Raw genomic sequence first — 12,606 nt, forward strand, 5'->3', positions numbered from 1 at the left:
TGTCCAATGCAGTTTCTGGCACTATATTATTCTATATTTTCTTTGAAAAGTAGATATTAAAGGTAGACTGCACTTTACAGATAAAACTATAATGAGATTGTTGTATATAACAAAATATAAGTACTAAGTATAGTCGTGCTTCTTCCAAGCAATTGGTTTGTTTTCATTTATGTTTTATCCATGTTATTTTTTTAAAAGTAGTTGCCAGAAAAGTTAGACCAAATTTGTGGCCATCTCTAGAAAGTAAAAGACCTTACAAATTTGTGAAATTTGATGTTTTTCAAAACATTTTGTGTTTTAGAAATTATATGGATTGAGATGAGTCTAGGAAGCTTTTTGGTTTTAAATGTTTTGGTATTTGGGGTGAATTTGAGAAATAGGAGAGTAAACGGTGTTTTCATAAACAGTTTTCTCATTGTATCTTAGTGAAGGTCTACCTTACTAGAGTTTATTGACTTATAAGGACAAAGAGGTATTGGTTTCTTTTTCTGTCAAACTGTATATTATTTGTAACTTTGTCTTCAATTTTTTACTTTGCTTGCTTTAATATTAACAGTCTGCTTCCAGGTACTTTAATATTAACAATCTGCTTTAATATTAACAGTCTGCTTCCATGTACATACAACCTATAGACAAATTTCATTTTATATTTGAAGGCTATATTTTTTTTTACTATGAATGTCAGGAAAAGCACTTGGCAAACATCTGATTGGGGACATTTAATTTAGGGACATTTAATTTAGGTTAACTAATGGGGCTAGCAAAGTAATGTACTGAGTAAAAGCTGAATTTCTGTTTTCTCTCTTTCTTAAAATTAATTAAGGCAGAATTTACATATAAAAAATTCACCCTTTTTGCATATCTATTTCTAATACTTTTGACAAATGTTTGTGTAACTGCCACCCCACTCAAAATACAGAATATTTCAGCACCCCAAAAAGTTCTCATGTACTCTTTTTTAGTCAATTCCCTTATTCCCAACTCAAAGCAACTACTGATCTGATTTCCATATAGGTTTTGTTTTTCCAGAATGTCATATAAGTGGAATAATAATGTCAGCCTTCTTTGTCTGACTTTTTACTTTTCATAGTGCTTTTGAGATTCATCCATCCATGTTGCTGCTGATCAGTAGTAATTCATCTCTTTTACTGCTTAGTAATATCCCACTCTATGGATGTACCATATATCCATTATCCATTCATTCAGCAATTGGACAGTCCTCCAGTTTTTAGCAATTATAAATAAAGCTGCTATAAAAGCATTCATGTGTAGGCCTTTGTTTTCATTTCTCTCGGATAAATACCTAGGAGGGCTAGATATGGGGTAAGTATATGTGTAACTTTATAAGAAACTGCCAAAGTAGCTACATGCTCTCAACTTTTTGTCAAACCAACAGAAGAGTTGGGAGTAGTATAACGAATACCTATATACCTTTTACCCAGATTCACAAATTGTCAACATTTTGCTATATTTCCTTTATTTCTTCATTGTGTGTGTGTGAGAGTGTGTGTCTGTGTGTGTGTAACAGCATTACTTGCTAAATTATTTGAGAGGAAGTTGCAGAAATGATGCTTTAAGGAAAAAAAAATTTTTCAGCTCATTTTTAATAAGCAGTGTAAGAAGGGGATATAGGAATATACAGTCGTAAACGAATTTTTTACTTTGCTTGCTTTAATATTAACAGTCTGCTTCCAGGTACTTTAATATTAACAGTCTGCTTTAATATTAACAGTCTGCTATAATATTAACAGTAGACCTTTAGACAAGTGTTGGTTTCAAAGTTTATGAAACGTTATTTCAGTCTAGGGGTTGATACTTTTTTTGGTAAAGATCCAGATTGTAAATATTTGAGACTTTGAGGGCTATATGGTCTCCATCACAGCTACTCAATTCTGCCATTGTAGCAAGCAGGTAGCCATAGACAATATGTAAATGAATAAGTGTGATTGTATTCTAATAAAGCTTTCTTTGGAAAACAGGCATTGCAAGCCGTAGTTTGTTGACTCCTGTTTCAGACAGTTGCAGAAAGTCATAAACAGTGGCTTAAGCAAAATTTCATGCGAGTTCAAAAAATGTTCCTGAATATATATATATTATTTTCCTCATTAGGAATTAAATATGGGCCAGCGATGTTCAGATACAAGAGGACTTGTCTTTGAAGATGTGAGAGTACCTAAAGAAAATGTTTTACTTGGTGAAGGAGCCGGTTTTAAAATTATAATGAAAACTTTTGATAAAACCAGACCTTTAGTAAGTATTATGACTTGATAATCTTTATAGGATCTTTTATTACATTCACTAGTTTTATTTTAACACTGTATGCTTGGTGTATATATTTTTTTGATATCTGCTTTTATTAAGGATGTAGGGATATTATTTTTTTTAATTTTTGGAATTCAACTCTCGCTGCCTGTTACAGGAATTATTTTAGCAAATACAGAATTACTATAATTGCTGCTAGATTTACAGAGAAGCAGTTTACACTTAATTTAGTCATTCCTGCTGATATATACTCATTTCCTCTTCTCTCACTCATTAGGACTATTTCCCCTAAGAAACTTTCCCTTGTTAAACAGAAGGAATGATTTGTCTCTAAGCATGATCCCATGCCTCACAATGCCTTCCATTAACATAAATAATATAAACTTAAATGCTTATATCTCCTCCCCAATCCTCTGTTGCCTTAAACTCTAGGTCCTCTTCTCTCTATAATCCTTAATTTAGAATCTTATGCAAATAGCCACTGTAGATGTGTTTTAAAGACAATCTGAATTTTTGCTTTGTAAAATGTTAAAATACTAGGTAGCAGCTAGTGCTGTGGGACTAGCACAGAGAGCTTTGGATGAAGCTACCAAATATGCCCTGGAGAGGAGAACTTTTGGAAAACTGCTTGTAGAGGTAATTTTAATATTTACTTTGTTAAAATGAAAATACATTCATTTTCATCTAAATATTTGCAAATTATCTTTTAAGTACAACCTAATTTATTTTTTCTTTAGTAGTAAGATAATGTGATCTATCAGTATGAGTTATAAGAACAGATTTTTCGTTAGACTCTGCCACTAACTGTTGTCCACCCAGAGAATTATATTAATTAAAGAGAAAAAAGAACAGCTAATATTTATTGAGTGTCTGTTGTGTACCTATACTGTGTTACACATTTTAAATATATTATCTAATTCTCCCAGTACTACCCTTGTTTTCCTAGTACTATAATCTCCATTTTAGATCAGGAAACTGAAGCTGAGAGAGATTAAATCATTTGTCCAAGGTCACACAATTTATAAATCACAGATCCAGAACTCCCATTTTATGCCTTAATCCATGCTACTTTCCATGTCTTCTTGAATATCAAATAATTTTAGTCATATTTTCCATGAGTTTCCAGGGAAATTTTTAACTCTAATCTCTTCAAATATTGAAGAGATTACTATCTATATTCTCCCCTTCTGTAACTCTGTATAGGTTGGTTATATAGTGAACACTTCCTGTTTTTATCCCCATGTGTCAGTGATTCTTGAACTATCTGTGTTGAAAAATCAGTTTGTTTTTAATTTCCAGTCAATTGTGTATCATTATTTTTCTAAAATGTCACAACAATATCAAGTTGTTGTAAAAGTTTCTAAATACTTAACTATCACTTACTATACCATGGACCAGTAAGTTTGTGGACTGACATTGGTCCACAGATCAAATTTGGATTACAACTACTCTATGTCCCTTAACCTCAATTTCATAATTTATTTTTCTATCTGTATTCTAGATAATTTTCTCAGACAGCTTTCCAGTTCTTTGATCCCGTGCCTAATCTACTTAATCCATCTGTTCTGATTTTTAATGACTATTTTTATTTATAGAATTTATATGCGGTTCTTTTTCAGTTCTACCACTTCTTTTCTGGTGTCCTGGTTTTTCAACATAGCTTCTTTATCCTTTTATCTCCTTAATTATATAAAAATACTTCTTTATAGTAACTTTCAGGTTTTTTTCTGTTATCTGAAGTTCTTAGAGTATTAATCTTTTGGTCTATTGCATCTTCTATCTCTTTTATGGGCAGTTATTGCCTCCATTTTTGTTTCTAAGTTTATCTGCAGCAAGTATTATTTTTGTTCAATGCATTGTGAAAGCATTTTATATACTTGTTCTTTTTCATACTTTTATCAGGTACCCCAGAGATATCACCATTCTAAGAGCCTTTTGTTTTTTGTTTTCTTTTTAATTTCTCCATTTGGATAATCCTGACCCACAGAGGCTATCTATATACATTGATTCTACACTTTAAGGGACTCATTTCTTTTTCTTTTTTGAACGTCCCAGAGTCTTAGGGAAGAGAGAAGCTTTGTGGCTCTCCTGCCCTGCAGAGAGACTTTTAAATTCCTCCTTTGGAAAGAGAAGCTTTTTTCCAAAGAGCTCTTTTTTTGTATGCAAGGAATCTCAGTTTTAGCCACTCATCTGGTTCATGCTTACATCCAAGTCTCTTGTTCTTATTCATTAAAACTCCAGTTCCTTTCCCACTGAACCTAAATCTCAGTCTGATTTTTTCCCTTTCCTATGTCATTTTTTCACAATCAGGATTTAAATTCCTCCTTGGAGGCACCAGGAAATTCGTTTCTTTCCTTTGAGTTTTTTTTTTTTTTTTAAATCAAGTATTTCTTTGTGTTTATGGCCAAAAAGACAGTTTATATTAGCTCATTCATGTTGCCAGAACTACATATAGACAGTTCGGTAAAATGTTTATTACTAAGTTTAGCTTAATCATAAATGGATAACAACTATAAATATTATTCAATCCAGCTCTGTCATCAGTTTTAGGTCTTCCTCACCAAGTATCTGATGACCACTCTTAGTTCTTTTGGCTATTTTCAATTCAATATGGAATATTCTTTTATGTTCTCTTTCTTATGGGATCTGAGGATTCTTTTCTGTATCCTTACCATCTAAACTAGAATATTTTTGCTTCGTGATCCTTATTAGTAAGTATAGAAAAGTCTTACTTAGTCTTTGCTTTACTACTTACTCAAAGTAGTCTTTTATCATTTGATTTCTCCTGAAGATTTACTTTTCTCTTAATTACCCTGCAAAATGCAGATTGCCTATATTCTTAATTAATAGATATAGTGGTGTGATGTTATAATTTCCTGTCACCCCTTTATTGGGTGCCTGCCCTATCTATGTGTCCTTTGCAACTCCAATCTGCTAGAGTCTGAGTTCTCAGTATATAGCGTTAAGAATAAGAAAGTCACCTCATATTTGCAGTCCACACTTGAATAACTGATAAACCATTTCATGTCTGATATTAAGAAATATACAAGGATATATCACCACATATCTATATTTTCATATAGAAATTTAAAACAAAAAAATGTAAAATACGGTGATTTTATATTGAGTGTGGATGTGGTATGAATATGGGGGAGAGGGAGGTAAAATTGTAACTATATAGTATGCATTTTTTCATTTATTTGTGATAAAGCTTAGTTTAGTTCCATCTACATTGTTTTTTTGTCTGTATAAGTGGATATTCCAGACTCATCTATAACAGTCTATGTAATCTATTTTCTTCCATTTAAAATTAAAATATTAAGTGAACACATTAGGAGTTATTACTTTCTAAAAGAACACTGTTGAAGTTTCTTTTTTCCCTTCACTTTCAGAATAACCAGCCTTTGCATAGTTCTTAGTTATTTCTGATTCTATTTTTACCATTTCTGTTTCTTATTCTTACTTTCTGAGTATATTGGCTGTATTTTATGTTAGAGGCATATGACACCACTACTTTTTTACTCAGTGATACACTAAGACTCATCATTTTATGATAAAGCATCCAGCCAAAACATTTTTTCTATACAGTCCAAATTGATGAAATTATCATGTATTATAATTATTTTTTCTTATTAATGTAATGAGCATGTTTGTAATTCCAGGATTCCTCACCATTAGTCTTTTCTTTCCTAGGCTAAAGTAAATACTAAGGGCCAATTTACATATAGCTTTGGTTTATTAATCTCCAAAAAGTAGGAATTAGAAAAGGTTTGGTTATTTTTTTTGGGGGGGGGTGTTTTGTTTTAAGGAACTGTATAGAGTAACACTGTAATCACAGCTTTTATTCAGTACCATGTTTATTAATATCACTTCTCTTTAAGTGAATGCTTATTCTCATATTGCTTAATTTAATGTGGCTAAAGCAAGCTGCAGAAAACAAAGGATGGTACTTTTTCTTGCTAATGAGTAAAACTAGGAACACTGGTAAATTACAAGGTGATAGAATCTCTTAATGGCAGTAATTGCCTTACTCCTTGTCTAGTCAAATTGGAGTGTTCTGGACTGGTATGAAAGAATCTGTTAAGAATAACTCTCATTTGTATTGATTATTATTGCTAATTAGCAATAACTTTTCCCCATGAGTTCCATTTCTTGATAGGAAAATGGCCGAGAAGAAGAATGCTAGTTGAGACTTGAGATTGAAATAAGATAGAAGAAATACATTTATATCTCCTTCTTCTATAACTGTTTTATGTTCAAAATTCTTCCAATATCTTCTCATGACACTGAGATTAAAATCCAAAATCCATACAGTGGTCTTTTATTAGCCTTTTCCTATTGTCTTTACATTTACTCTTTCCCCTAAATCTATTTCCTAATTCATTTCACCAAAGAATCTACCCCTGATCACCCTATGTAAAAAATAACACCTCCAACACTGTATACACTAATTCCACTTGTTTTCCTTCATAGCTCTTCTCACTACCCAACATTATATCACGTATGTGTTTGTTTATTGTCTCTTCTTCCTCACTAGAATGTGTCTGTTTTGCAAAGAGTGTCTGTTTTGGAAACCTTTGTATTCCTAGCACTTAGGATGTGTTCTATGCTGTGAACATCTATTTCATTTATTCAACAAATAGTAATAGAATACTTATTATATTAAAATAATAATTAGATGCTTTCTCTGTTTTAGTTACTATTCTAAGTGCTTTATATGTATTAACTTATTTAATCCTTACAATACTGTGGAGTAGGTACTATTAGTCCAATTTTATTTCATGTAAAAACCATAGGCCCACTTAATAAATGATGGAACCAAGATCTGAACCCAACTAGTCAGTTATTTAAAGAGTCTGTCCTCTTTGCACACTGTATGTGCTATTTCTAGGGATAGAAAAGAGGTTTGACATAAAGGTTCCTGCCCTCTGGAGCCTTTAACTTTACTTTAGAGATAAGATACATATCATAAAATGAATACTAAGAAATAATATAGAGCAATATAAGATTAAATTCCAAAATGAGAGCTACAGACAGGGATACAGAAACCAAAAGGAGAGACTATTGTGGGCTAGACACATTACAGGGAATCTGAGCTGGGTTTAGAACAGAGTTTCTCATAGCTTAGGCTAAAGGGCAACTGAATATGACTCATCAGAAATGTTGCTTAAAACACATAAACTAGACACCACCGCAGATTTTTAAATCAAGAGAAACATGGGCATTTTATACCAAGTTGCCAAGGCTGTGGTGTGAAATAAGCATTAATATATATTGCCAATGGGAATGTAAATTGGTGAAATTTTTACGAACTACATTTTGGCAATATATATCAAGAGTATCTACCTTTGGTCTACAGCCATGCCACCTTGAACGTGCCTGATCTCATTTGATCTCAAAAGCTAAGCAGGGTCAGGCCTGGTTAGTAGTTGGATGGGAGACCACCTAGGAATACCAGGTGCTGTAGGCATTAAAGAAAAAAAAATAAGTACCTACCTTTGGATCTACAGCTACATTTCATATGGTACTTATCTTTCAGATATACTCCCATATGTGCAATATGACATAGGTATAGGTTATTCATTTCAGCACTGTGTAGAAATAACCAAATATAGAAACAACCAAAATGTTGATCATCCATACAGTGAAATGCTTTGCAGCTATGCAAAGTATAAAGAAGTTCTTTGTGTATTGATATAGACAGCATCAGATTTATTGATACGAAAAGCAAAATAACCATCAACACGGGGTGAGCGGGGAGGGTAGGAATAATAGAAGTAGGAGGAAAACTTGAACTTTGAACTGATGGATGCATTACCTATTCAAAAAATAGAGTGCAAATAAAACCAAAAAATTAAAAACACACATAAACATGAAAGAATCACTGGCTTAGAAAACTGGGCACAGTTCCGGCGGGTAGAAATAAGGGAAGGTATTACTCTCCTTCCATATAGGAATTATTCACATTGGTTAATAAATGCCGCCTCTAAGATTTAATTTGCCATGCCAATCTCAAACAACCTGTCACATTCTAAAATAGTGTGATGAGGTTTATGCTGTAAATGTGGTAAATATATTGAAATTAAACAGCTCACTTTTATTTTTTTGTGTGATTTTTGGTTTATATTAGTCCATACACAGTCATAGATTGTGTGGTTTTTATAACCTTTTCATCTTCAAAACTCACGTTGATGTTGCCTACTACACAAAGCACCTTTCTAATAATCTTGGTATTCTTATTTCTGAATGCCTAGAGGACTTCTTTTAATGTATATTATTTTAAAATATATGTTCATTCCATGCTCATTGTAGAATAACTTATTTTATATGATGCAATATACATAAGTAATAAAACTCATCTATAATCCCATTGTCCAGAGTTAATTACAGTGGACATTTTGCTCTATATTCCCTCTTTCCGTGAATATATTTTTCCAAATCTGTAACTATAACATATATTTGAACTTTTCACTTATTGATATATATGGTGAACATATTTCCATTCTATAACATACCTTAGTCATACAATTCCTAGAATATTTACTCTTATAGAAAGTATTTTCTTATATCTCCTATGGACCTCTAAAATGTAAGACGCATCTTTTATTTGTCTTCATCGTGGCACTTGCTTTCGCTTGTCAGAGTCTAATACCTCAGTATTATTCACTATCTGTAGCAATTTTCTTTAACCCATTTCCCTTTTGCCCCAAGAATATTCCCCAGTAGCGCTTGTGGCTGTTGCATTTACATCATTATAACTCGTGCATTACAGACAGTCCTAACCTTACTCCCAAAGTTTGCCAAGAAATGTCTCGCTTTTATTATTATTTTCGCTTCGCTCTAGTATAGCGATAGTTTTTGGAAACAAATGACATCATTCTATGTATAGCATTCTGTTTTTAGTAGTGGTATTTCCATTTACAAAATATAGTAATTCTCAATTGCCTAAGATGTCAACGTAGCATTCCTACGTGTGATGTTAAATTAACGCTGGCAGCGAGCTGCACTTTTTCCTAAATGGGAAATGGGTTAATGAGTCTCAGCAGTCACTCAGAAGGATACATAAAATTTTTGAGGCATTTTTGCCAAAAATGCATAACTTCATTCCAGTCTTAAGAAAGCATCAGGCAAACCCAAACTGGGAGACATTTTACAAAAATAACCAATTGGTATTCTTAAAAAGTGCCAAGATCATGAAAGACAAGGAAAGACTAAGGAATCATAACAGACTGTGAAAGACTTAGAAGAAATAATAACTAATTTCAACTAGAATTCTAGATAAGGTCCTCGAACAGAAAAAGGACATTAGTGGGAAAACCTGGCCAAATTTGAATAAAGTTTTATAGTTAAGTTGATACTATTATACCAATGTTAATCCTGTCCCTAATCAGTATACTATGGTTTTGTAACAGGTTAACATTGGAGGAAGCACAGAGTATAACTTCTTAAAGCTAAGATTAGTTTTAAAAGTTTTTTTAAAAAGTTCTAGGAGAAAAACTTTTATTTATTTTTTTAATTCTAATTTTTTTATTATAGTGACATTGGTTAATAAAATGCAGTAAGTTTCAGGTGTACAATTTAGCAATAAGGCATATATATTGCATTGTGTGTTCACCACCCATAGTTAGATTTCTGTCACCAAAGAAAAACTTTTAAATTAGTTTTTCTTTTTCTTCTTAATTCTAGCACCAAGGAATATCATTTTTGCTGGCTGAAATGGCAATGAAAGTTGAATTAGCTAGATTAAGTTACCAGAGAGCAGCTTGGGAAGCTGATTCTGGTCACCAAACTACCTATTTTGCCTCTATTGCAAAGGCATTTGCTGGAGATGTTGCAAATCAGTTAGCTAGTGATGCTGTGCAGATCTTTGGAGGCAATGGATTTAATACAGAATATCCTGTAGAAAAACTAATGAGGGATGCCAAGATCTATCAGGTAAGGTTAAAAATTATTTTTATTGTTTTTTAGGAACTGGAATATTTGTAAATGACAGATTTCTGACTATTTAGGGATTTTATGTCACTAGTAATAATAAATGACATCAAAGATGGTTGTAAGTTGAAGTTTTTTAGAAGTAATTAACACAAACAAGAATGTTACCTTTAAGTATATATGCCTTAAGAGAGGATATGCTAACAGACATGTACATGGGTCTGGATCAGTCGTCTTTTGAGTCTTGACATCCTAGCTAACTGTAACCAACCCTTTACTCTCCTAAAAGTATATCATTTGAAATTAAATTATTTCATTTTGCATATTGTGTGACAACTTTTGAATTGACTAAAACCATATTTGAGAGTAAAACACCAACATGAGACAGATATAGATAATTCTGTCTTCTAAATTAAATTGGTGGTTAGAAAAACTTAGGAATAATTTAGTAAATTAGATATAAATGCACATGTTCTACACATGTAGCTTTAGTAATTATAACCCATTCTCAGTATCTCCTTCCTTGCTTCCTTTTACCCCCAGGAAATTATTTGACAAATACTACAGTCATTTGAAATCTAGAGGTAGAATCACAGAATGCTAGTGAGAAAGAAATTCAGACATAGTGCAGGCTTCTCAATTTAGATATGAAAAAAACTGAGGACCAGAATTTGTGCCTTATCGAAAGTTACAGGCTTATCTAGTGATACTCTCCCTCTCTTAGAACCTGTAATTATTATAATTATTACTATTATCAACCATTTAACTTTTCTCTGCCATCTGAGATGAACTAACAAGTCACTAGGATTAGAAAGTTCAAACTGGAAGTGAGGGCTAGCCAGTAGGAATATCTAACAGAATAAAATCAAACCTTTCCAGCATTATTTTAGTTAACAACTCTGTTCCCAAGGCAGAAAAAAATCAGTTTTAAGAGTAATAATAGAAAATGACAAAGTGACCACTGGTGAAAAACAGTTCAGAATAGTTGGAGAAATATTTTAGCAACATCACACTTTAGATTTCCAAAATTTCTGAAATGTTAATATTCTTTGATTTTTTTTAAGACTCCTCCAAAATTTTGGTAAATGATTTTTTATAATTTTAAGTGATCTTTTTAGATTTATATTTTTATAGGTTTCACAAAATCAGGTTTCACAATCACTGTATACTACAGAATCTATATATGGTTCTATTCAGTTGGATATTACAATAGAGCTTATACTGCTTTCCAAAATATTGAGTAAATCAAAGTATTTGTGTACTGAAGATATTTAACCTACATATTTATTTATTTTTCTTGCAGATTTATGAAGGTACAGCACAAATTCAAAGGCTTATTATAGCCCGTGAACTCATTGGCAGGTATAAAAATTAACAAGATTGCTGTAGAAATATGATTGTTGAGTAAATAGAACACAATCCACTAAGCTACAGGAAAGAGAAAGGGCTTATAGATTTTTTTCCAGTGAAAATCTTAAAATAAGTTCTCTTACACTAAACATAGGGAACTGATTCTAATAGTAGTTTTCTACCTTTGTTTAACTTTATGACTTGTCTTTTCTCAAATAAATTTGGTCATTAAAATCGTGTTGTCCTCAGTACCACTGTACTCGAATTATATTAACCTGGAAAAATACATTTGTTTTGTTATTTTGACTTCTTAAAGTAAAAGAAATTTCTTAGAATTTCAATATTTTTCCAGTGACAGAAAAGTGGTTTTATAAAAGTATTCAGGATGTTCTAAAATCTACATTGAGAAAATACTTTACAATTTGGATGCCATCAAACAGCTTGCCAGTGACTTTGTAGACTTAATGATAGTATATTAGAGGAGTTTATTTTGTTACAATTTGGTAAGCATTTGTTTTCAGTTTTGTACAGTAATAGTAAAAAATATGATGTTCATCTTCTCCCCTTATACAACAGCCAGAATTACCTTAAGATCTTGTTTAATTCTGAGCCCATATTTCACTTGCCTTATTTAAAATCAATCAATAAAATTTTCCATAAGTTATTTTTATATGGCTCCATTGGTCTCTGGGTAGCTTTTGGTCTTCTGTACACAATGTCATTTTATGTGCATACATTCTGAAAAAAACCTTAAAGTCATTCAGTACTTACCACTGTATCTGTATTCTTTCCAGGAAGTTTTATTGCTTCATATCAAAGTATATACTTAATTTATTTACTATGATGGAAAAAAAGTCACATTTTTATTTTGAACTGTGTAGTTACCTGTATATTTTGTTAGATTATAATGAAATACCTTAGAAAATATAAGATAATGTAAGAAGCAAAATTTGTGAATTTAATTTCTTTGTAATTCTAAACATCAAACTGCTAAAATATGTTAATACTAAATGGTGTTTCTGACATCACTTCTGATTTTTCAATTCTGACACCAACTGGGCA

General features: G+C 31.8%; 1 protein-coding gene and 1 pseudogene across 1 annotated transcript in view; both read left to right on the forward strand.

The window, feature by feature from the left end:
• Positions 1-12,350, forward strand: part of ACADM (acyl-CoA dehydrogenase medium chain) — a 30,457-nt gene extending 18,107 nt beyond the window's left edge. The window contains 4 exon segments of the mRNA XM_039838608.1: positions 2,110-2,250; positions 2,803-2,898; positions 9,949-10,197; positions 11,498-12,350. Of these exon segments, the coding sequence (XP_039694542.1) occupies positions 2,110-2,250; positions 2,803-2,898; positions 9,949-10,197; positions 11,498-11,569 (558 nt within the window). The 3' untranslated portion in view covers positions 11,570-12,350.
• LOC120583547 (uncharacterized) lies at positions 7,614-7,732 on the forward strand (annotated as a pseudogene).
• Positions 12,351-12,606: the final 256 nt, after the last annotated feature.

This window comes from Pteropus medius, unplaced genomic scaffold (genome assembly GCF_902729225.1).
Source record: "Pteropus medius unplaced genomic scaffold, Ma_sr-lr_union100, whole genome shotgun sequence".
Taxonomy (NCBI): domain Eukaryota; kingdom Metazoa; phylum Chordata; class Mammalia; order Chiroptera; family Pteropodidae; genus Pteropus; species Pteropus medius.